Genomic DNA, 26,364 nt, shown 5'->3' with positions numbered 1-26,364 from the left:
CTCAGAAAGTTTGGCAGTTTGGAGCAATAAAAGGATGTGCCATGCAGGCAAAAAAGAGAAACTGAGAATTCTCGAGTTTCATGTAATCACGAGGATACTACACAGGAAACTCAGGAAGGCCTGACTGGATATGGTAACACAGGTTATCTTTACTCATAAGGAGTTCAAAGTTACCAGAGTAACGTGGGTCTCACAGAAGAACGGGAATGAGAGATGCAGACCTACACAGATCTCATACAATCTTAGAGCTTTGTTATGCACGGAGGTAGAAAAAATGATGGTTCTAGGTCCATAGAAGGAAGCATTTTGTCCTCAGGACATTACTGCCTAAGGGGACGACCACGGCAAAATCTGGGCTTGAGATTTCAATCAGGAGCCCAGCAAAAGGCTGGAGATGGAGATTAAAGGAAAGCTTGTTGTCAAAGTCAGATTTTCCACTAAAAAAAAAGGGAACCAAGATAAAGCCAGTATCAAAATGGGGATCCCTAAAAGCAAAAAGTGATTACATGGAGACCCCCAAATGCAGACTGCACTGAGCTGATGGCAATTCCCTGTAGGTTCCCCCTGTTGAAGCAGTATCTTATAAGGAAATCTCTAAGATTTTGCTTCCTTTTTTGCTTCCCACACCAGTGTATGACTTATGAGGAATTTTATCTGCTTTTCGTTTAATTCTGAAAATCGATCACACTGATTTGTGGGCTATGAATGATTTAGCTTCTTGACTACCAAGAATGAGCGACCTGGACACTATTACTAGCCGTGATGTTCTCAAAGACTATCACAGGTAAAACACTGATCAAGCTTCTGGGAAAAATATATGGGAACATCGTGGCAAGATGTCAGCTAAAGAGAAAGTAGAGCCTGAATCTATGATTATTCCCAACTATGGCATCTTCCTCTCCTATGATAACAGCAGCAGGTAACATACATGTGTGCTTAGTCGCTCTGCTGCTAAGTCGCTTCAGTCGTGTCCGACTCTGTGTGACCCCATAGACGGCAGCCCAACAGGCTCCCCCGTCCCTGGGATTCTCCAGGCAAGAACACTGGAGTGGGTTGCCATTTCCTTCTCCAGCTTAGTCGCTCAGTCGTGTCCAACTCTGCGACCTCATGGAATGTAGCCCACCAGGCTCCTATGTCTATGGGGATTCTCCAAGCAAGAATACTGAAGTGGGTTGCCAAGCCCTCCTCCAGGGGATCTTCCCAACCCAGGGATCAAAACCCAGGTGTCCAGCATTGCAGGTGGATTCTTTACCATCTGAGCCACCAGGGAAGCCCAACACATATATTGAGGGCTAACTTGGTGCCAGGTCTTTTCATGAATTTCTTTTAATTCTGACAACTATGAAGCAGACTCTTTCAGTCCCTGGAGGAGGGGAGGGCCTGGCAACCCACTTCAGTGTTCTTGCCTGGAGAATCCCACAGACAGAGGAGCCTGGCAGGCTACAGTCCATGGGGTTGCAGAGTCAGACTCAACTGAAGCAACTTACCACCCATGTAGACTCTTCCAACACCCTCAGTACAGGTCATACAAATGAGGAAACTAGACTCAAAGTCTGAGTGACTTCTCCAATCCCACAGCCAATAAGGGAGGGGCTGGGCATTTGCATCAAGACAGTCTTTCTGGAGTATTTGCATTTAGGTTACCACGGCGAATACCAGAGTCTTAAACTCCCAGGCAAGCAATTGCTTGCCTCTGAGGAAAACCATTCCTTAGCAGAAGAAGCTAGAAGAACAGCTAAGAATAAGCTTGAAGGAGGAGTCTTAAGCACATGTAATTTTCCCAGGGGTCCAGAATTAGTGCCCATTTTAAGAAGTGAATGTTCTTCTTTCCATCCAATTTGAACAAAGTTTCATATTATTTGCAACAAAGCAATCCTTTGCAGATACTTCAGCAGTCTTTGCAGTGTGTGTTCTGAAACACTGGAAATAGAAGACTCAGTCACTGGATGATCATTACAGAGAAACATATGCTCAGCTGACAGATATTCAAAAGTCAAAAACAAAATAACAACAACAAAGACAATCCTTCCATTATCTTATTTTCTTAATTGATTTTTGTTAACATGAAATGGGTTATTAATGCAACTTATTTAAAATTGTTTAGTTCTATTAGGAGTGCCTTTTGGGTGGACCACTCTGAGTGACTTTCATGCTTAAAAACCATTTTTTATTCAAATGTCTTACAGCCACCCCAGGAGAACCCTAGAAAAGGAGTTCTATTTATTATCCCCCATTTTAGATGAAGAAAACCAGACATGGAGAAATAATGCAACTTCACCAACATTCCATAGCATCACAGTCTTTAGAACAGTAAAATTAGATAAATGTGATGGTAACAACCGAAGACCTCTCCAAATCAACCTCTAAAATTCTAAAATGTGTAGAACAGGATTCTAAAAGAGCACCACTTCTTTAAGAAAAACACCATCCCATAAGCTCATATCAGACATATGATTAACAAACACACTGATTTTTAAAACTACCTGATTTACTTTATCATAACTAGTCATGCACAAGAATTTTATAAATAATATTGAGAAACTGTATTTTTGACTGAGCAGCAATGAAACTATTGAAAAGATAAACAGATTATTCAATAAACTACCCAATGTTAATTCTTAAAAATAATTGGTATAAGCCAATCTTGTGAATCCAAAAGCAGGCATATTATTAACTATTCTAAATATTAGAAATATTTTTAAATGTCCAGTGGTTAGTATAGATAGAAAATTCATTGATTGAAATCAGCTGTGAAACCTAGCCTGGAATTTGGTTAGCTATTAAGTTTAACTTTGTCTTATTAGTTCAAAATTTAAACAGTTTGAACCACTTCTACATTCATTAAAAACTTTACTCTTATAATATTAAAAAAAAAAAAAACTTTACAAACACATAGATGTAACTAGCCATCTCATCTAAAAAGCTATTTTATTCCTAGACAGCTTTCAAGATCCCTGCATTTCAAAGCTTATTTCAAAAACCATCACTATTTTGCATTTATAAACTGGATCTTTGCAATAAGGAACTATAAATATACTACTGGGCTTCCCAGGTGGTACAGTGGTAAAGAATCTGCCTGCCAATGCAAGAGACGCAGGAGATATAGGTTTGATCCCTGGGTGGGGAAGATCCCTGGAGAAGGGAATGGCTACCCACTCCAGTAATCTTGCCTGGGAAATCCCAGGGACAGAGGAACCTGGCATCTACAGTCCATGCAGTCACAAAGAGTCAGACACCACTGAGCAACTGAGAACCAAACAAATATACTATTATATACTAAATGCCCACATCCCAATTTTAATTACAGTATTCCTTTTGTTAACATAAAATGCTGCATCTAATAAAAGCATGATACATTTCTACAATTTAGTGACAAAATTAAAGGGTCTTTGTAGAGAAGATAATGAAGCAAGCACCAAAACAGTTCAAACAATAAAATCAACATTACATTGATTTTAAGAAAAGCCAAGAATATATAGGTGCTTATATAAAAGAGAAACACAGAACTTCATACGAGAGGAAAGAGAGATGGCTCTTAACTATATTTAGATTCTTCGGCCCAAATAAAAACTTTTAAGAACACAAAGAAGATAGAGACAGAGAGAGAGAGGGAGAAGGGAATGAAGGGAGCAGAGGGAAGGTGAGAGACAGAGGCCGAGGGGGCGCTGGAGAGCGGGACCGAGGAGACCAAAGACCAAAGCCTCACAGAAATAAAAATACACTCTTGAAGCATTTTTTAAAATGTAAATGTTTGGAGAAGGTGAATAAAAGAGCAAGTGTAATTCAGTGCCAGATTTCACAAAGAATACAAGGTAGAAACTAAACTCCACCAAAATGGAATTAGAATAACAGTCAACACTTGCTTTATGAAGACAGGTCATGTTACAAGACTAAGACAACATCAAGAATGCAGTATAAACACTTCAGAATGTTTAGGAGAACAGCAGTCTTTAAGTACCATACAAATGATTAATGAATCAGGTAACTGAAGATTACATTAGAGCAAGGTCTCTACAATTTTCCATTTGGTTCTACGTCAAGTAGTCTATGATATACACATGAATTCCTTACACTGTATTGCACTATACTTGGTTGCTGTCATTATACCCAAATGTAAACAATAACGCAGACTTTCTTGTCTATCTGCAGGTGTCCTTAGGTGGCAGTAAGTAATTAAACAATATGAAAAAGCCAGGAAATTTGTGTAGCTATTTACAGCATCCCTCGGTGAATGCACATTTGGCTAAAGAGATCCCAACAAAATAAAGGGGAAAAGCCCCCAATATAGCATCTTCTATGTTTAAAAAAAATCTTAGCTTATAAAAACAAAAAAAGACGATAAACCCATTGGCTTTTGTAGACCATCTAGAAGGCACTCATCTCTTCATGCATGTTTCCGCAAGTGTCCTAAATTTGGGTCCCAGATGATCCAAAAATTCAAGCCCATCTTCTTCTTGTCGTTCGCTGCAACAGCCCACAGATCCAGCTGCCGATCCTCTTCCTTCGTAGTTATAGGTCAGGACATAGTCTTGAGCTTGCATATGGGTGTTATCCTGATCACACTGCTGGACCTTCTGCCAAGAGGATAAAACACAACATATTTTATTATTATTATTTTAAACACCAAGACTTACTAGCATAAAAATAATTGCTTTGATTTACCTTTCATTGTTTAATTTTTAACCAGAGTGTGTCCTCTAATGGATTCCTACGTATAAAAAATGCACATGATTGGTCTGTATCATAAATCACACCATCAGTTAATTCACTACATAGCAGGTTTCTAAAAGTCACACATGTGGCAGCAAGTATGCAAGCATTTGTTTTAAGTTATCATTGTTTTCCCTTTCCAGATTATGGCTAATGTGAAATGCATTCGTACAAGTGAACCCGAATGCATGTGGCTCAAAGCTTTCCCAGATAGGCAGAGTGACTGCAGGTTGGAGTTGCCTCGGATTCCACTGTTGGTCTCTAAGACCTGATTTGTCTGATGGGAAATGGTAACACAAAGCCATGAGAAAAAGAATTTAAGTATCATCTTATTCTTTCAGAAAGAATGAACAACCAAACAAAATAGGAAGAAAAGTCAATACCCATTTAACCTCTGATTGCAATTCAACCAAAATTAAGGAAAATCAAATTTCTAATGAGTAGATTAATTGGGTGAAAAATCAAGATCATAATCATTTCATAATCATTTAGAAAGCTGAAAAGAAAGCAAAACAGATTTATGGGAAACTCACTTCACCAAGACGGGGCTGAGTGTAAGTATACCACTCGGAGTACGTGTATTTGCAGTTGTCGGTTGCTACTGGTCCTCCCCTACAGGAATCCAGAGTGTGCTGTCCACCTTCCTTACACCGTTCCAGGGTGTGATCATGCCCGGTTTCCTGGCAGGACTCCATGGTCTGGTGCCCTCCTTTGACCATCTCGATGGTCTCCTGCCCTCCATTCTTCACTCTGGATCCCAGGGTGCCACCAATTCCATGAGCGGAGCCACCCACAGCATGGGTTGTGAAATCATTTGTGGAATACTGGAACAAAACAGGTGGCATTGGGGAAATACAGAGAAAAACAAAAAATGAGAAAAAGAACAAATCAAGCAGATAATGCCATGAATTTTCGTGCTAGGAGGTAAGCATTCCAAGGGCTGGAACTCAATCTGTCTTGGCAACCTTGGGTACCTAACTACCTTAATTCTACTACTTCACTAGGTAGCTTCCAATACAGGAAGCCAACTGCAAGATGTCAAGTGGTCTGAGCCTTGAGACAAGTCAGAAAACCTGATGTGTACTCCTTTTTTAATAACTTCTTAGAATACTGTACAACTTCATCTGTGAAATCCTTCCAGCATCTCACATCTCAGGCTCAGGATTCCACACTATTGTCTAACACAGACTAACGCTGCTTAAATTCATTCCCTTCACCTGACTAGAACAGAAACAGAAATAATAATCGGTATTTTTATTCAGTGCCTAATTGAGTTCCCTTCAACTGAAACAAAATTAACAGAAATAACAAGTTGCCATAAAAAGCGGCAATACTAAATCCTTGTCATCTAATTAACTAAATCCTTGTCATCTAATTAAATAAAGACAAATCAGCAGAGAAAGTAAGAACACCAAAGCTCTGGACACTAACTTTCCATGTTATGTTTCTCTAGGAAACTCTAAGTTTCATTTTTTCTAATACCTTCCTAGATGCCAACATCCTTTTGTTTTCTAGATCCTTCCTGCTCTAATCATCAATTACATTTTGGTAGGGAATTTATTTGTTCCTCCACATACTGGGGCTTCCCTCATAGCTCAGTTGGTAACGAATCTGCCTGCAATACAGGAGACACCAGTTTGATTCCTGGGTCAGGAAGATCCACTGGAGAAGGGATAGGTACCCACTCCAGTATTCTGGCCTGGAGAATTCCATGGACCGTACAGTCCATGGGGCTGCAAAGAGTTGGACACAACTGAGTGACTTTCACTTCACTTTTTTCCTTCATCCACATACTAGGCTGGAACTCAAAGCTGAAGCAGTGCAATCACCTGTTAGCATGATTGCTTCATATATTTGACCACAGGCTCCTCTCTAACCCATAGTAGAGGCTGAGAGCCTCCATTAAAGTTCTTCCCACGATGATCAAAGCCTGTAGTCATTTTATGGCTGCTGCCAGAAAAAAAATTAAAATTATTATGCTGATGATCCGTGAATAACTAAATGAAACCCTTTTACAGCACAACCGGCAGCTTCAATATATAAAAAAGACAGGATTTAAAGTTGAAGCAGTGACACACTTGAAATAGGGGGGGAAAAAAATAACAATATGCCAAAGGATTTTACTATTAAGTAACATTACATGGCCAAATTGAAATGCTACATATCACCATGGGATCAATGTCATTTGATTTGTCCCCTGCAACTGATGACATGTTATATATTGTAAGCTATCTGATTTCAAAAAAACTTTTCCCAGAAAAGATCACTACAGTTGTTTAGGCAAATTTATTGTTTGAATGTATTCTAATATTTTGGCTGAGCCACGTGGCAGGAGGGATCTTAACTCCCTGACCAAGGACTGAACCAGCACCCCCTACAGTGGAAGCACAGAGTCTTAACCATTGACCGCCAGGGAATTCCCTATCATCTGTACCTATTTTGAAAAGACAATTTACCACTTTGTCATCGCCAGGAGCTTCAGTGTTTGACACAATGAGGTTCTGCTGAGCTAAATCATCCGGAAATACTTTTGGCTTTTTGTCTGCCCCAGTAGTAGCCCCACAGACCAAGGTGAATAAGATACCTGCAGAATAAGAGAGATGACTTTGGTTTATCATAAAAGATTATTATGAATTTATGACGACAAATAGAAAAACAACTTTCCAGAAAACATAAATATTATTGCTTGAGTCAAAGCAGCATCCATTAGAAAAGCCTGCCTTAAATGGATATGCCACAAACAAGGACACGCTCAGTGCTGCACTTGTGTTAAATTTTATGTCTGCACCAATTACAACAGCACTAATATGATACCTACATGCACGTTCAATATAAGAATTAAATATGTGTGTGTTAAATAGAAACGTAGCTATATACAAATGAGCAGCCATAGATAACAGTGTTGATTCTGAGAATGTGTCCTGAAAGTTATTTTAAAGGTTATCTTTTAAATTCATGAAAGGACTTACAAAATAGCAATGCTATGCCCAACAATATTGCAAGGATGGCCCACTTTCCAAGTATCACTTCTCCGTTGCTAGTCCTCGGAACTGGCGGAAGGCTGCAGTCATTTGGGGTAACACAGTCACATAATATCACCACTAACTGAGTGACGAGTGACTGGCCAAGTCTATCTGTAACTCTGACAGGGACTGTATATTTTCCAAACTGGAGGTCATTCAGATAGGAGAGACGTGCTGCTGTATCTGAAAGGAAATAAAACCATGACTTATAGATTGCCATTGATTTCTCCTGAACATAAATAACTAGTGACAGGATATTCAGCATTATTTCCATACCATGGATATTCCTAATGGGAATGGCACAATTGCTACACGATTGTAAGTGTGCATGGACAAAGTCTTTCTGATCATATACAAGTTTGTTTATGCTGCCTCGTTGTATAAACGTCTTTTGGCTTTTGTAATAATATATTTTATCTGTCCATACACAAGTCCTTCTTATCACAAATAATAGATTTGTTAAGAGATTGACTTTTATCATATCTTAAAAAATTTTAATATGACCAAAATTTTAATTTTAATGTATCTTCTTTTATGCACGATTCATCAGAGAATTTCATAGTCTGAATTCCGGATGTTTCTCCTTACTTTATTTTCATATATTATGCCAAACCATGAACTTACTATCAAGGCATCAGTCATATGCTGGAACTTCTTCTCATGATCCTATAAGACACTGGGACCAACCTTATATTTTTTGCTTTTGATGTTTTTTTTTAAGTCAAGAGTGGATATTTTATCCAGATCAAAATCCAACAGTCTTGGGGACAGAGCCAAAAATATACTACTTTACATATAGATTACACATGCCCATGCCCAAGAATAATCCTCCCAAGTTAGCTGGCCCAGTGTGACATTTTTATTATTTCATATTTGATGCTCTAAATGTAAACCTTCAATACTTGGGTAAAAAAATAAATCATTGAATTGAGTCAATTTTAAAGGAAAGCATGATTAACCCGGTGTCCATGAATGTGTAAGAAATAATAATATGACTAACAAAACCAAAATTTATGATCCAAAACATACCACAGTCTATTGGATTGCCTATCTTGTTTACTTCCCCCTATAATCCCATTTTACATATGAATAAATGAATGCCCAAGAAGAGTAAATAGCATAATGAGACCTAAAGGCTCCTTAGGATACAGTCTTCACTTAGCATTTTTCAGGCTTTGGACTATTTCACAGCCCAGCAAAACTTTAAACTAATACAGTTTTGACCAACATAATCCTGTTAACATTTCACTGTACTAAGTAGGAATTTTGTTTTAATTACTGCCTCTTTTAACATTATATAAAAAAGATGTGATATTATGACACCAAAGTAGAGAGGTCATCTAAATATAAGGTTGCTTCTCAAATACACATTCATTGGTATGCTAAGTCGCTTCAGTTGTGTCCAGCTTTTTGCGACTCCATGGACTATAGCCCTCCAAGCTCCTCTGTCCATGGGATTCTCCAGGCAAGACTACTGGAGTGGGTTGCCATACCCTTTTTCAGGGGATCTTCCCCAGGGATCAAACCCATGGTTCTTATGTCTCCTGCATTGGCAGGCACACTCTTTACCACTAGCTCCACCTGGGACTCACTGGAATGCTATTTAAAAACACTGAAAATTTTGTCTGTCAGTTCACAGAGCAATTTATAATAGGAAATCAAGAAATATTCACTGAAAGCATGGGGATGAAAACCATTCAAGGGCATTTTAAAGGCAACCCCCATTCAGTTTACAGTAGATGAAGGTTAGGGTTAGGGTCATGAAAGCTGCAGTGACAGGACATGGTGCACAGGTTGTGCAGTCAGGAGACACAGAACGTGCTGGAAAGTTATGAGCTGATGTAAGGAGTGAGGCAACGGTGGCACGGAGAGAAGTTCCTTTTGCTTTTGCCATTCTTGTCACCGTGGATTTTAACAAAGGTAATCCTTTGTTAAACTTTACCTTTAACAAAGGTAAAGTCGGAAGTACACACTGGGACCAAGTGGGGGAAGAATCCCACATAAAAAAACATTAGATAAGAAATGGTCAGAAGTCAACGCAGCACAGAGAAGATTTAATACAGTGGACACCGTGATGTGCTCCCAGATCCCCCCCAATCAGGGATGTATTGTCCCAGCTACTTGGGAGGCTATCAGCACCACCAGGGACTGGGCCTTCCTGCCAAAGGTCATGCCCCCTTGGGCACCCCAAATCACAGACAGAGTCATGAAAGAGCACAGAACAGATTGGCCATTGAGGAATGGAGATGACTCATGCATTAGTCAAGGCTGTCCTTTGGCCTGAGCTGCAGCTTGAGTTCTCTGTTTGCTCCACTCTGCTTTCTTTCCACTCACATATACTGATGCCAAGGAAACACCTTGATAAACATTCAGCCTAGAAAGACTGCCTCAGCGTCCGCTTCCCTGGAACACACCTGCAAAGGATGGGGATTCCCTTCTGACCAAGGAAACCACCGTCATGTGAAACATCTGTGTGGCTGGGAGGCACACAAGCCTGGCAGTGGTTCTATCAGATCTAGTCTGGTGGGGTCGGGGCGGGAGGGATAGCAGTGTAGCATGGGAATGAGAATTCACGCAAACCGTAGGGAATCCTGGCACAGGACTGACCAGAAACAGGCTCTTCCCACCACACCAACGCTGAGAAACTCACGTTCATTCGTTGGTGGTTACCATACAGCAAATTATTCTTCTATATTTTAGACATTTTGATGCTGAAAACGACAGAGTTACATTTAGAAATACATACCGTTAACCTTTGTCAGTCTCCACATTCTAAGTACCTCTGAATCAGAAACACCTTCCAAACTGAAGTCAAAGGGTGGGCCGTGTATGGGTTCATCAGGATCTACAGCAACAATCTCGGCCGATGACATGACGGTTTTACAGATGACCACCGTCCGCTGACGTATGACTGGGCCGTTATCATTCACATCCTCAAGAACAATCCCCAGGACTCCATTACATGTTCTCCCATCTAGAAAATCGAATATGAAAATACAATTTCTTGATTATTGAGTTTCTATTAGGCAATTACACATTGAAAATTACACATTATTAGGCACTTGTACCATAGAAATGACAGGAACAGGCACAGTCCTAGGTTACATCGCTAAGTTACGTTAAAAGAAAGACATAATCCATTTCAAAGATGTTGTACAGAAAATAACTGCTTTTTAGATTTGTCGCCCATTCACTAAAAAGCTGCAATAGACATGGAATTTTTGTAGAGGTGAGGTTTGACAGATTTTTCAAAAGAGGAAGGAAGAGAGGGCCAAAAAGGGCATTTCTGGTATAGTCAAAACACAAGGAGATTTGACAAGGGGGGAGATCACATGCACAGACCTATGTTCTGGACACAATGAAAGGGAAGGCATGTGGAAAGCACTTAAGGTTTGGGGGCAGGAAAAGTAAAACGGGTAAAAGGCATAAGATATGCATGTGGAAGATTAGAACAAAATTAGTACACAGGAATGTTTAACACACAAAAGACCCCAGAAGTGGGAAATCACTTGCAAACCTGAATAATCACTCTGAGGTAGCCTAAGGAACCCATCTATCAATACAGTCAATAAACTTACTGAGTAATTACTTTGTACAGAGCACTGCAGTGGAAAACCTGGGAGATTCGAAGATGAAGTGGGCATGGGTCCCGGCTACAAATGAGTAACACAGTTGTGAAGCCTAAAAGTGAACATAAATCCAGGACTTGTGTCTCTAAACTATTTTTTCTTTCTGCTTATTAATAAGGAGGGCATGGTTATGAGGAGTGGAAAAGAGGATGAAATAAACTTGTGCCATCTGCAACCTGGGGCTGTGTCTCATACGAAGCTGCCCTCCTAAGGAGAGCGAGGAGACCAGGCAGAGCCCTGCAGCCACTACCTCAACCCCACAACAGGATCCCTTGTATTTCCAGGGTCATCCTGGGCCAGGAGCCATAGCCCATCAAGTTAAGAAACTGGTGCTGAACTGGGGGCCACAGAAAAGGACATGGTGGAAGCAACTACAAAATTGCTCTGGGGTACCCTTATGGCAGAAAGTGGAGAGGAACTAAAAAGCCTCTTGATGAAAGTGAAAGAGGAGAGTGAAAAAGTTGGCTTAAAGCTCAACATTCAGAAAACGAAGATCATGGCATCTGGTCCCATCACTTCATGGGAAATAGATGGGGAAACAGTGTCAGACTTTATTTTTTTGGGCTCCAAAATCACTGCAGATGGTGATTACAGCCATGAAATTAAAAGACGCTTACTCCTTGGAAGGAAACTTATAACCAACCTAGATAGCATATTCAAAAGCAGAGACGTTACTTTGCCAACAAAGGTCCATCTAGTCAAGGCTATGGTTTTTCCAGTGGTCATGTATGGATGTGAGAGTTGGACTGTGAAGAAAGCTGAGCACCAAAGAATTGATGCTTTTGAACTGTGGTGTTGAGAAGACTCTTGAGAGTCCCTTGGACTGCAAGGAGATCCAACCAGTCCATCCTAAAGGAGATCAGTCCTGGGTGCTCATTGGAAGGACTGATGCTGAAGCTGAAACTCCAATACTTTGGCCACCTCATGCGAGTTGACTCATTGGAAAATACCCTGATGCTGGGAGGGATTGGGGGCAGGAGGAGAAGGGGATGACAGAGGATGAGATGGCTGGATGGCATCACCAACTCGATGGACGTGAGTCTGAGTGAACTCCGGGAGATGGTGATGGACAGGGAGGCCTGGTGTGCTGCAATTCATGGGGTCACAAAGAGTCCAACACGACTGAGTGACTGAACTGAACTGAACTGATAGTGGAATAGAGGAAAAGTCTGAAGTTGAAGGCAAGTCAATACCTCCTATTTAATATCCTGCAAATTAAAATTCCAGAATGAGCAAGGTTAATGTTTAAAGGAAAGCCAACAAAATCACTAATCAGAAGATTAATTCACTCTATGCAAGATAGCTTCAAATCATGAATATTTACTATCTTCAAAAACATAAAGTTAACTGTTTAAATAAGAATGCAATTGACAGCCGAAATTCCAGTAGAAATAACCTAATAATCATCTAATAGGGACTCTAGAAGAAAAGGATAAATAAAATGGTAGGGAAGCAATATTTAAAGAAGCACTGGTTGAGAATATCCCAGAATTAAAGAAAAACATGGACTTTTTTTTTTTTTTTTAATGTTCTGATCTGACTGCACTGCTGGGTGAATAAAACTAAATTCTCAGCATAAACACTGAATTAAAACTATATACTGAACATAACCTAGGGACTACAAAAGTTATCTGGATGTATGACCTACAAAAAGACAATAGACACTAAAATAAGCATTGGCAACAAGAAACGCCAAAGGACGATGGAGTATCACTTGCAGGGTACTGAGGGAAAGAAGGAGTTAACTCAAAATTTTAAAGCAAGTCAAATGACAAAATCAAAGATGAGGATGATATTGAAATATTTTTCAGAACAATAACACTGACAGGGTTTATCACCCACATCGCACCACTGAAAGAACTAGTAAAGGATACAGTCCAGCAAGAAGAAAAGAGAACTCGAAAAGAAATGAGATACAAGAAACAAGGCAACTACCTCTCACTATGGACAACTCTAAAAAAAAAGACAGAAAGGTAGCAGGAATATACGCAAACATGTATTTTATCTGCCTGACAAACTTTCCTATTAGGACAGAATACTCTCTTCCCTCAGATTTTCCTGGTTCTCATGCTGCGTGGTGTTTTCCTGATCTCTCTGAAAATACGGATTGCAGAACACGATTTGGGTCCACACACAGAGGTGAAAGCACGTCTTACTGACTGAATCTGATTAATTGTAATGGCTTTAAAAATTGACCTCTGCAGTGTTTGCTGTTCTACCACTGTAATAAATGCTTGAATTCCCCTTTCATGAAATGTGTAGAGTTGTTCAATAAACCTTTTTTTTGCACACTGTGATCAGTATCGGTATAGAATATGTCAACCAAAGGTTTTAGACATCTAACTCAGTGTCTCACAGCTCTGTTCTTCATGTGTTAGTAATAAATAATATTATTTTATTTACTGGAGTATATGCATGTAATGCTCACCTTCTAATATTAATATAATTCTATAAGCTTGTGTGCATGCCAAGTCCCTTCAGTTGTGTCCAACTCTTTGAAACCCTATGGACTGTAGCTCCTCCGTTCATGCGATTCTCCAGGCAAGAATTCTGGAGTGGATTGCCATGCCCTTCTCCAGGGGATCTTCCCAACCCAGGGATCAAACCCGCATCTCTTATGTCTCTTGCATTGGCAGGCAGGTTCTTTACCACTAGTGCCACTTGAGAAGTCCTGGTTCCAATTCTATATGGGTAAATACCAATTTCAAAAAAGTCCTGGAAGGTGGTCCACAATTTATGTGCATGACACTCTCCTGCTAAATGCTTTTACAAATCTGAAAGCACACTCCTCCTCCCAACACTGTGAATCTTAGAACAGAAGAAATGTAAAACTCAACTACACAGAGGAGACACCTGGGTGAAACTGCCAACTGAGGTTAGATCAAGAAAGGAAACTGAACTCAAAGCTTAAAAAAGACCTATGTTTAGAAGAGGGGAAGGCAGTACAACTAAAAACTACAGCGATATGAGAGGAATGTGTGGAAAAGTTGAGACATTGAAGACTTGAGGGAGAATTTTTAAAAGAGGAAGAAGCAAGAGCTGTAGGGAAGCCGGAGAGAGGAATTTAGCATAAGCCCAGAGATCAGTCGGATAAGGCAATGGCACCCCACTCCAGTACTCTTGCCTGGAGAATCCCATGGATGGAGGAGGCTGGTAGGCTGCAATCCATGGGGTCGCTAAGAGTTGGACACAACTGAACAACTTCACTTTCACTTTTCACTTTCATGCACTGGAGAAGGAAATGGCAACCCACTCCAGTGTTCTTGCCTGGAGAATCCCAGGGATGGGGAAGCCTGGTGGGCTGTCATCTGTGGGGTCACACAGAGTCGGACACGACTGAAGTGACTTAGCAGCAGCAGCAACAGAGATCAGTGCTCACAGAAGACAGATTTCTCATATGGAAGCAGGTGGGGTGGGGAAGGTCCAAAGGGAATGAGTTGATATAGATTTTTTTAAAAGGTAAAGAGCAAAAACAAATAAACAATAAACATACTTTAGTACAATCTCAGTTCATATTAAAAAAAAAAAATACGTGGAGTTACCCTGACCAGCTTCAAAAGAAATGAATGGAAAAGACCCCATTACACATTTATTTTCTACCACAATGATGATACAGAGCCTCTCTAAACACCATGAAACATTTGCTCTCTCGCTTATTTTTATCTCCTCTGCAACAGAGGAAAATGTGGAATAAAATCATATCCAAAATCTCTCATTCCAGACTAATTTTTATCCCATCAATGAACAAATCATTTGTCAACTGCAATATAAAATGTAAAAATAATGGACTTCATATTCATATTACTTCTCTTCTTTTCACCTGACTTTGACCTAAAAGCATATCTTGGCAAAGGGACAAAGGAAGCTGAGGTCTTTAAAGATAGTCTTTAATTGGATGAAGTCAAATTAACAATGGTTTCAACTTTAGCAAATCAATCAATGTATATGAGCCACTTCTCATTAATTTAGAAAAAGCTGAAATGCCTAAAACGTCTTCCAAAATCACTTCTAAAATCTTATTTTGCAAGCTATGGTATAATAATTTATGTTTACTGTAATTAACATTTATTTTACAGAGGCACAAAGTTCAAGTGTATGTTACAGTAAAATTATATTTTATGTAATAAGAGGATTCCATTCCTGATCTTTGTGCTCACATTCCAATTTTGCAGGGCTCATGCTGCTGCTGCTGATAAGTCACTTCAGTCGTGTCCGACTCTGTGCGACCCCCATAGACAGCAGCCCACCAGGCTCCTCTGTCCCTGGGATTCTCCAGGCAAGAATACTGGAGTGGGCTGCCATTTCCTTCTCCAATGCATGCATGCATGCTAACTCGCTTCAGTCTTGTCCAACTCTGTGCGACCCCATGTACAGCAGTCCACCAGGCTCCCCTGTCCATGGGATTATCTAGGCAAGAATACTGGAGTGGGTTGCCATTTCCTTCTCCGTGCAGGGCTCACAGAAATGACTTTACATTTTACATGATTTTGTGGATTCACAGTATTTGTTATTCTAATTTTATAGTATCAGAATACTAATCCCCAAGTATTGTTAGTTTCCTGTAGAAAGATACAACGTTTTTAGGATTGTGTGTGCTGAGTTGCTTCAGTTATGTCTGACTCTTTGCACACCATGGACTGTAGCCTGCCAGGCCCCTCTGTCCATGGGATTCTCCAGGCAAGAAACTGGAGTGGGTTGCCACGTCCTCCTCGAAGGGATCTTCCCAACCCAAGGACTGAACCAGAATCTCTTATGTCTCCGACATTGGCAGGCAGGTTCTCTAATACTAGCGCCACCAGGGAAGCCCTTTTAGGACTGTCTATGAGGAAATAAAGTATATTATCTCTATAATGAACTTTCCTGCTGAAGTGAGTATTTTTTAAGATATATGAATAAATAAATTGAAACTGATTTTACTAAAGTAATTTTCTTCACTAAAATGAATGGTTATTTAATTTTAATAAAGTACAGTCATATATTTTCTATGACTAAATTATTTTATAATGCTGCTGCTGCTAAGTCGCTTCAGTCGTGTCCGGCTCTGTGAGACCCCATAGACGGGAAGCCCACCAGGCTCCCCTGTCCCTGGGATTCTCCAGGCAAGAACACTGGAGTGGGTTGCCATTTCCTTCTCCAATGCATGAAAGTGAGAAGTGAAAGGGAAGTCGCTCAGTCGTGTCCGACTCTTAGCGACCCCATGGACTACAGCCTACCATGCTCCTCCATCCATGGGATTTTCCAGGCAAGAGTACTGGAGTGGGGTGCCATTTCCTTCTCCGAAATTATTTTATACTTACATACAAAACTGAAGGTGCTACTGGAAAGCAAACTTGAGTTAATAAATTATAACCAACCCCTCAATACTTGTCATCTGGGGAGCAAAAAACTTTGAATGTACATTGTTAATTTTAAAACAGAGGCTGCACATGATTGAGAGTCTACATAGCCAGCTTAAACACAAAGTCCTTACCTTTGTCTGAGGCAATGATTGAAATATTATATACACCACTTCTGGCTTCTCTATCGAGTCTTTTCAAAATTGTGATTACTCCTGAGTTTTCATCCACATCGACCCACCCTTCTGGATCACTTGATTTCTTATACCTGTGAATAATGACGAGTTAAAATAGCAAAACAGATCATAAGTCAAATTACAATCCTAGTATCAAAATAAATTATACATTTTAAACAGTGAAAGTTGCTCAGGCGTGTCTGACTCTTTTTGACCCCATGGACTGTGGATTTCTCCAGGCCAGAATACTGGAGTAGGTAGCCTTTCCCTTCTCCAGGGGATCTTCCAACCCAGGGATTGAATCCAGGTCTTCCCCACTGCAGGCAGATTCTTTACCAGCTGAGCCACCAGGGAAGCCCAATGTATACAGAAATTTTTTTTTTCTTTTCTAAGAAAAAAAGCATGGTCAATTTGACGTCCACTAAAATAGAATTACAAGTACCTTATGCCACTGCTACTTCCTGTTTCCGGGTCGTATGCTTTATAACCAATGGTCTTTGTTCCCACTGGTACGTTTTCTTTAATTCGAACAGTTTGTACCCGAGGGTCACACTCAGGGCCCTCATCCTGATTTTGGACATTAACAGTGACTGTTGCCATGTTCGTGGTGGATCTGGAAGTACCAGTATATGGAGCTTCATTAACTACACCAATTTCCAGGGTCACCTGCTGTTTTTCTTCATAATTCAGTGGCTACAAAAGCAAGCATGTTGAAAATGAGATCAAGATGCAGTATTTGGCCATGTGAACTAGTGTGTAACTACTTAGCTTTGGGAATGTGTACTAAGTGCTGGCTCAGGAAGAGTCATGAAAATACTAAATGTATACCCGCAAATGTGCTGATTCAGTATTTGGGTAGAGCCAGCAAAAAAAAAAAAAAAAAAATCCCTCAATTGCAAATTTAACACAATATCACAGGTCCTAATGGCAATTTCAGATCGTATTTAATGAACTATTATTATTTGAAATATTACTTTTGGGACTCCATGCCCCAATCAACAGTAACTTACTATTCCATCAGTTTGGGCACAGTTTATCCTATCCACCTGCGATGAAAACAAATATCTATATCTTGTTTAAGGTAGAAAAGGTGGGTCAAATTTTATAAGATGTTTTTAAGAGACAAGAAAATAGAAAGATCATGGGCATTACACTTTCTTTTTCTACCTTTTCTACCCCTGCTACTGGTACTGCTAAGTCGCTTCAGTCGTGTCCGACTCTGCGACCCCATAGACTGCAGCCCACCAGGCTCGCCCATCCCTGGGATTCTCCAGGCAAGAACACTGGAGTGGGTTGCCATTTCCTTCTCCAATGCATGAAAGTGAAAAGTGAAAGTGAAGTCGCTCAGTCGTGTCCGACTCTTAGTGACCCCATGGACTGCAGCCCTCCAGGCTCCTCAGTCCATGGGATTTTCCAGGCAAGAGTACTGGAGGGGGGTGCTATTGCCTTCTCCGCTGGACCCTCTTAAATAAGGCGCTAATCACATTCGTAAGGACTCCACCCTTATGATCTAGGCCCCTCCCATACACTCCACCTTCTAATACCATTGAAGTGAAGTGAAGTCATATCCGACTCTTTGCGACTCCATGGACTGTAGCCTATCAGGCTCTTCCGACCATGGGATTTTCCAGGCAAGAGTGCTGGAGTTACCCTTTTAAAAATGGGTAGTACCAACTTTAATAGAAGGTGTTAATTTTATTTTGCCTGATTCATAGCTGTATTGAAAATGGGTGAAACCATTTCCCAGAAGACAGAATTTTTTTTCCTTTATTTTTTAATTGGAGGAAAATTGCTTTATAATGTTGTGTTGGTTTCTGCACTACAACAACTTCAGAATCAGTCATAACTATACATACATCCCCTCCCTCTTGAGCCTCCCCTCCCTCCCTCCCCCCATCCCACCCCTCAAGGTTATCACAGAGTGCCAAGCTGGGCTCCCTGTGCTGTCAAGTCTTAGATTTCACAGAGATAAATTTCCTTTCTATAATGCCAAGGATTAGGGCAGGGTTGGATGAAGAAAGAAACAAGATTTAAGGGACAATCCCTCTGCTATTTGAAGCAGAAATTAACCCACAGACTGCAGCTAATTTTCATCACAGTAAGAAAAACCAATCATCATTTTTAACCCATTCTCCTTGTGAATGAAGAAAAGGGAAACCAGAAACCCAGGATAGAATCATGTTCTAGTAAAAGATGCAACAGAACCATAGGCTCCTATGGTTTTGTCCAAAGCCAGAGCTCAGATGACTTTATGGGTTAACTCTGCCACCTGAATTAGCAGTGATGTCTCCTAAGATAATCAGAGATTATTAGAAAGAGGTTTTGGAAGTATTTACATTTTGAATGGTTGAGGACTCCTGTTCCAAACCAGGAAGTAAAGAACATAATGTACACTGTATCCAAAAGTAAAGATCTATAAAACAGCTTCCCTATGAGTCTGACCAAGAATAACTCATTATTTGGGAAATTCAGTAATGAAGTAGCAGCTCCTTGACACAGCGATAGAAAGAATGGACTAGGAAAGCCTGGCAGTGTCTCACTGTTGCCAAAACTGTGCTGGCTTTTTAATTGTTAAGAGATAACTGGTTAAAACAAAAAAAGGAAAAAAAAAAAAAAAAAAAACCCAGAGATACTCGTTACAAAGTGGGTACTATATCTTATTAATTGAACATACATATATATAATAATTCTAAACTATCATATCTTTTCAAAATGTTCCCCAAAATGAGTACAATCATCCCACTATATACATGAAGAACACAGCATTTACATTTACTTAACTGTCTATTTTAGATCTACATTTACTAGAATTCCTTTCTTTTCATCAAGCTCTAGTATACTAATCTTTCATATTATAAGCTGCAAATAACTAATCTACTGATTTATTCTTACCTTAACCACACACAGAACTCCTTCATTGGTTTGGGAATCTGTTACAATTTTAAAATTTCCATCTTCATTACCCTTTAAAATGGTATAATTGGCCCTCCAATTAGCAGTATTAATTAAGTCCTTATCCCGAACGGCAACACGTAAGATTTCCACATCAATTCTATTCTCCTCCACTGATGCCACATACTAAAATAACAAAAAATGACAAAAGAAGTTTAATTAGTAACTCTCACAAAAGCAGAACATCATGTAAAGTAAGCCTGGCTCTTCTAATTTCCAAAAATTATGTTTGAAAAGTGTAAGTGAAAGTTGCTCAGTCGTGTTGGACTCTTTGTGACCCCATGGACTATATATACCGTCCTGGCCTTGAGTGGAGTGGAGTGGGTAACCTTTCCCTTCTCCAGGGGATCTTCCCAACCCACGGATCAAATCCAGGCCTCCTGCATTACAGGCGGATTCTTTACCAGCTGAGCCACAAGGAAAGCCCAAGAGTACTAGAGTGGGTAGCCCATCCCTTCTCCAGGGGATCTTCCCGACCCAGGAATCAAACTGGGGTCTCCTGCATTGCAGGCGGATTCTTTACCAACTGAGCTTTCAGGGAAGCCCAAAACTATATTTACGTGATTTTAAACCCTAAGTCCAAACTACTTAGATATGGCTGGGAATACTTCATTTGAAATCATGGGGCATGAAGGGAGATGTGCATATTTAGCAATTAACTCTGCCTTTTACATTTTCTTATATTAAAATCACACACTTACAGAAGAACGGGTGAATGTTGGCAAGTTGTCATTCACATCTTCAATATTAATGATGCAAATTGCAGTTGTCTGCAAACCAAAATACTGACCATCCATGTCTTGCACTTTAATTTTCAGCTGGTATTTATCAATTAGCTGGAAAGAAAGTAAGAATTTAATTACTGAGTGAAAGTAACATTATAAATGAAATCATAACTTATTCTATAATTTTCCCTGCATTGAAAATTTAAGAAGTACACTATTAGACTTTATAGTTTTCATATACTGGCAGAGGAATAATTTCCACATACTAATTTTCAATTAATTTATGCAAATATAATAGTTTCTCAAATTTAAAGTGCTACTCATAGAATCAAGTTGGTTTCTGCATTACTTAACAGAAAGAAAAAATATTGTCATAGCCACTTAAAATTGCCTAGTAATTAATCAAAATCTTTATCTCCTATTCAAAGTACATTCTTACATTCAAAAATACATTAACAGTGACTCTATACCAGTCTTATAATAAAGCAATAACATATCCTCTTGTAAAAGTGGTGGATTTTAAATATTTACTTGACATTTATTAAAAGATCATTAAATTAGCATAAGAAGAAAGTTCTGGGGCTTTGTAAAATTTTCTTTTTTCTCTTCATGGAAAATAGTGTCTTTTTTTTAAGGATTTTCCATTCTTTAGAGATTGCAGACTCATCACTAGTTTAAGTGATGAGTCTTTCTTGAGATACACAGATAATGGTCTCATCTGTCACAAGTATTGAGATATTGAAGGATTAACAGCATCTCTAATAATAATGCCACCTAGACTGAACATTAGGAAGCTTGGGTTCTATTCCCAAGTTCAAAAACAGCAAATGTAATCTTTGGCAGTTGGGAAAGTCTTTTCCCTTAGTTTTCCTCTTCTGTAAAATGATAATAATAACATCTTTGCTAAGTAATTGACCTTTTATAAGACAAAAAATATATAAAATACTTCCTAACCTTCCATCTAGAATAGTTGCCATTCTCTTAAAAAACCAAATTGAACCGGGGTCTCCTGCATCGCAGGCAGATTCTTTACCAACTGAGCTATCAGGGAAGCCCTTTCCTTCCTTTAGACTTCTTAAACTTTCTAGTCCTCATGCACTGGACTCAATATTACCTAAAATAAAACTATTAATAATATTTCTCTCAATGGCTATAGTTGTTACACTTCTGATTTTTCCTGATTTACTCCTCTCTCATAATCAATCACATATGTAGAGTTGAAACAATTAATGGTCTTCTTTTATTCAAAATTTTTAAAAGCTCAGACTAGTATACTTCTAGGAGGAAATATGGATTCTATTTGTAGCAAACTATGATTTATTGGGAATGATCAACTGGCAGATAACACAAAGACAGAAATGAAGGTTGGGACTTAAATATCAACCTATCATTATCTTCAGATGGAAGAAAAGTTCTGATGCTTAAAGAGATTAAATCGTGGAAGGCCAACAGAAAAAAAAATCAGAAACCTGGGATCAGAACGTGAGTCCAGAGCTTTCTTGGGTAAAAGAACTCTAAGACTCCTTCATTAGTCAAATGTTCTCAAGTGTTTTATCAGAATAATCTATTTAAGACTCGACGATAAAAGAAAATTTGGTTTATAACCTGCTCTTCCTGAGCATCCAAATTCCATGAAGAATCTCTATAATCTGTAGACCTGTGACAGCAATCCATTCATTTAGCAAATGATACCCCATTCTTCACTGGCACGTGCATGCATGCATGCTTGCCCAGTCGATTCAGTGTCTGACTCTTGTGACCCTAGGGACCATAGCCCACCAGGCTCCTCTGTCCATGGGATTCTCCAGGCATGAACTCTGGAGTGGGTTGCCAGTTCCTACTCCAGGCAATCTTCCTGACCCAGGGATTGAACCCACTCTGCATTACAGATGGATTCTTCACCCCTGAGCCACCCAGGAAGCCCCTTCACTGGCACAGACTCATTTTAAGAATGTATAAATTATAAACAGTAAAAATGAATTAAAAATAAAAATTAAAATAATAGAATTAAAATAATAAAATTGAATTTAAAAATTGAAATTTTACTTAGGAATGTCCTTGCAAATGCAGTAAAAATGATCAATTTTAACCACTGTTATTAAATCTCAGCCTTCAGTCCACATGAAAAAATGGGAGGTATATATAAAAGCCCTTCTGCATAATATTATATGATTTTCTTCCAAGGAAAAGTACTTTCAGGATTGTTTGATTTAGAAGCTAAGCTGTTTTTACATAAAAGACACCTAAGGTTATTCAATTTGGGATCTGGAAGACATTTTGACGTACATAAGGCAAATCTGTCACTTAAAGAAAAGGCTATCTGATGCAAATGATCGACTGGAGCTTTCAAGCAAAAATAAGGATTCTAGAAAACTTTTATGAACTACTGTGGTATTAATGGAGATGAGTAGGAGATTGTTTTAATATTGTTTAATTAAATGTGTCAATATTTGGAGGATCTGCATAACTCGGTGAGCCAGTACTTCCCATATGACCAGTGCATGATGTTACAAGACCTCACGTGGTAAATAAACTAGTCACTTTTAGTACAAGACAGTGGATCCTGATGTGACAAAGTATGAAAGTTCACAGACAAGGCTTCTTAAGAGTGCACACTGCAAAAAACATTTACGAACCTACCACCTGTCAAGCTTTGGTGTAGTATATCAAAGAAGACTATCCACAATGATCTGGAATTACTATTAAAACACTCCTTTCTATTCTAACTTCAGGTCATCTTGGATTTTCTTTATATACCTTGACTAAAACGATATAGCAGACTGAATGCAGGATATATGAAAACTAATCACTCTTACATTAAGTCAGGTATTAAACAGATTTGGAAAATGTATAATAATGCTACTCCTCATTCAATTGTTTGTTTTGGAAATGTAGTTATTTTTATAAAAATATTATTTATATTAACATGTAATATCTTAAATGGGTAAGTAAATATATATTTTTTAACTTCTATCAGTTTTAAACATTTTTGGATTAAACAGTGATAAATATAAGCCACATAAACAAAAGCCTGGAATTGTCAATAAAATTTAAGACTGTAAAGAGCTCCTGAGACCAGAAAACTTGCAAACCACTTCCTTAATCCATGGGAGAGGAAATGAAATTAATACAGAGTTTTAGGAATCAAAGAGAAACCTGACAAACACATATTACTATATTTTAAAATTAAGGATTATAAATGTAGGAAGTAGGCCAGATAAGTACTATAAGAATTCAAATAAATAAATGCTAACAGTTGAGTAACAGTTGAATAACAAAATGAGTAATTACTAAACTAGGATAGCTGCAGGGACAATGGATAGATGTGAATATAAGATCATTGTGGAGCTAATATCAACATGCTTTGGAAAGTAATTTGACTTGGAAGAGGAGACATCAAATACAATTTTGAGAACACAAAGCCAAGGTGAAAATAGAAAAATCACTAAAGGAAAAGAATATTCTAATGTCATGTTAACTAAAAGCATGGGAAAGAGAGCATGTTCAGAAGGAAAGAAGAATTCTAGATATCCTGCATCTTAGGTAGCTGTGAAATGTTCAAATAAGAATTCCTGTCAGTCAACTGAAAATGTTGAATCAGAGATCAGCAAGAGATAAACTTTCATTTAATCTATGTAAGGGGAAAATGTAGATGAGATTGCTAATGAAGTTACACAGATAGAAAGAGAAGCATTGTTATCTGTAGATAAGAAACTTCCACAAATTCCAAGTTTTACTGTACAATTACAACATTTCTTATTTTTTTCCAACTACAAATATGTTTATATTAGGAAATTTGATTTTATAAATCATATAATTCAGGAGAGAATGAATTAGCAGTTCAAAATCAGCATGCTGCAAGATTAATGACCTCCATCAACCTACCTAAAATAATTTTTGTTAGATTCACAATATGCTTTTCAAAAGCTTATCTGCAGGTGATAATACAGAGAAACATAGGTACTACCAAAAGAGCCAACTCATTAGAAAAGACCCTGATGCTGAGAAAGATTGAGGGCAGGACGAGAAGGGGACGACAGAGGATGGATGAGACAGTTGGATGGCATCACTGACTCAATGGACATGAGTTTGAGCAAGCTCCAGGAGGTGGTGAAGGACAGGGAAGCCTGGCGTTGGCATGCTGCACTCCATGGGATCGCAGAGTTGAACACGACTAAGTGACTGAACAATAACAAATCAGGTTTTATTTGTTAATATTTGTTACCTCTCTGTCTAGCTTAGATGACGATGTGGTGATCACGCCTGTAGTTGGATGCATAGAAAAGAGGGTGGGTAATGCTGGAAACTGCTCAATGATGGAGTACTTCAGACGCGTGTGGAGTGTGTCAGGCTCATCTTGGTCTGTTGCACAAACCTGTCCCACGGTAGTACCTACATACACAAAAATCCTCTTTACTTTCCAAAACCTTTACAGTTTCAACTTTCCCTTTGACTCCTATCTATCACAAAAAAGTTTCACACGACAAAATTAATAATAAGAATAGCATTTGTACATTTTCAGGATTCCATATAAAGTATCACTTCTTTTTAAATATCCCAATGTTCCAACATTTTGAAATTTGGTGACCATATCCATATTTACTACGTTTACTGTATAATTTTATAAATGTTGATAATATCCCCCCATGGCCTTAGTATTTCTTAACTAAAGAATTCCAATTATTCTTTAAGCTTTTTCTATTTATAAGCCTGCACTTAAATTGATCATATGGGTCAGTTTTGCTCTGAAAATTCTTAGCTTACTTAGATCTTTCTAGAGGAAGACTAAAAATCTAATTCTAACTCCTAGTTGAAATGGTCCATTTTTCAAGAGATTAAGAAAATTTATTCTCCAAGACCTTTTTAACAATGCCCAGAATGCATGTGTGCATGCAGGCTAAGTCACATCAGTCATGTACAACTCTTGCGACCTATGGGCTACAGCCCAGCTGGCTCCCCTGTCCATGGGATTCTCTAGGCCAGAATACTGGAGTGGAAAAAAAAAAAGAATACTGGAGTGGGTTGCCATGCCCTTCTCCAGGGGATCTTCCCGGTACAGGGATTGAACTCACATATCTTACATCTCCTGCCTTAGTAGGCAGGTTCTTTACCACTAGGGTCACCTGAGAAGCCCAGTGATGCCCAGAATACAGTCTATCATTTAATCACTATAGAATATCAGCAGGTCTCTTCAAGGCTAAGACTTCTACTGCTCAATAACTTCTTTTCAGAAAAAAAATATTCTTAGAATATTTAGAAAATATGGCCTCTTCAAAGTATTTATCTCACACAGAAAGGCAAAATAACATTGAGGCACTGTGCTTGGCATTCAAGGTATACTGCACTTCACTTAACCTTGTGTGTTAATATCTCATGTTACAGATGAAGAAACCAAAGCTTGTCAAGATAGGAAACTTGCCCAAGGTCACAGCACACAGCTAGCAAAAGGCAGAGTAAAATGCCTCCCAGAGCCACCCGTCTGGCAAGTCCCTTGCTCTTGGCAGCAGGCTATGCTACCTCCCAGTGGCCAGAATGAAAGTCAACTCATGAACGGAAACACTAAGTTGCCGTGCATTGCCAAGGTGGGGACTCACCAACTTTGCTGTTTTCAAAAACTTCAAAACTGTAACTTGTTTCTGTAAAAATTGGGGCGTTATCATTTTCATCCTCAATTCTGATGACCAAGGTCAATGGATATTCTGGAGTATATCCATCCGGAGTTGTTGCGAAGGCAACTAGCTGTGAAGAGAGTAACATTGAAAAAAAAAGCGAAAATAAATTATGGTTCAAACTTGCTTATGCTTTGCCTTTCA

At 39.0% G+C, this 26,364-nt stretch overlaps 1 protein-coding gene across 4 annotated transcripts in view; it reads right to left on the bottom strand.

Annotated features, from left to right (window-relative positions):
- Nucleotides 1-2,145: 2,145 nt before the first annotated feature.
- The window catches only part of DSC2 (desmocollin 2), a 38,379-nt gene continuing 14,160 nt past the window's right edge, over nucleotides 2,146-26,364 (bottom strand). For 2 of the 4 annotated variants that reach the window (XM_070778773.1, XM_019986939.2), the window contains exons 6-17: nucleotides 26,146-26,290; nucleotides 24,777-24,943; nucleotides 20,528-20,662; nucleotides 19,767-19,952; nucleotides 17,317-17,567; nucleotides 16,833-16,966; nucleotides 10,480-10,707; nucleotides 7,680-7,916; nucleotides 7,167-7,294; nucleotides 5,244-5,534; nucleotides 4,663-4,708; nucleotides 2,146-4,574 (exon numbers count right to left, since the gene is read on the bottom strand). In XM_070778773.1, the coding sequence (XP_070634874.1) occupies nucleotides 4,673-4,708; nucleotides 5,244-5,534; nucleotides 7,167-7,294; nucleotides 7,680-7,916; nucleotides 10,480-10,707; nucleotides 16,833-16,966; nucleotides 17,317-17,567; nucleotides 19,767-19,952; nucleotides 20,528-20,662; nucleotides 24,777-24,943; nucleotides 26,146-26,290 (1,938 nt within the window). In that variant the 3' untranslated portion in view covers nucleotides 2,146-4,574; nucleotides 4,663-4,672. The remainder of the gene's footprint in view (nucleotides 4,575-4,662; nucleotides 4,709-5,243; nucleotides 5,535-7,166; nucleotides 7,295-7,679; nucleotides 7,917-10,479; nucleotides 10,708-16,832; nucleotides 16,967-17,316; nucleotides 17,568-19,766; nucleotides 19,953-20,527; nucleotides 20,663-24,776; nucleotides 24,944-26,145; nucleotides 26,291-26,364) is intronic. The other 2 variants (XM_019986938.2, XM_019986936.2) reach the window with 1 other exon arrangement.

The sequence above is a fragment of the Bos indicus genome, chromosome 24, assembly GCF_029378745.1.
Source record: "Bos indicus isolate NIAB-ARS_2022 breed Sahiwal x Tharparkar chromosome 24, NIAB-ARS_B.indTharparkar_mat_pri_1.0, whole genome shotgun sequence".
Taxonomy (NCBI): Eukaryota; Metazoa; Chordata; class Mammalia; order Artiodactyla; family Bovidae; genus Bos; species Bos indicus.
The sequence above is the reverse complement of the archived record's forward strand: the minus strand, read 5'-3'. Positions and strand labels throughout refer to the sequence as shown.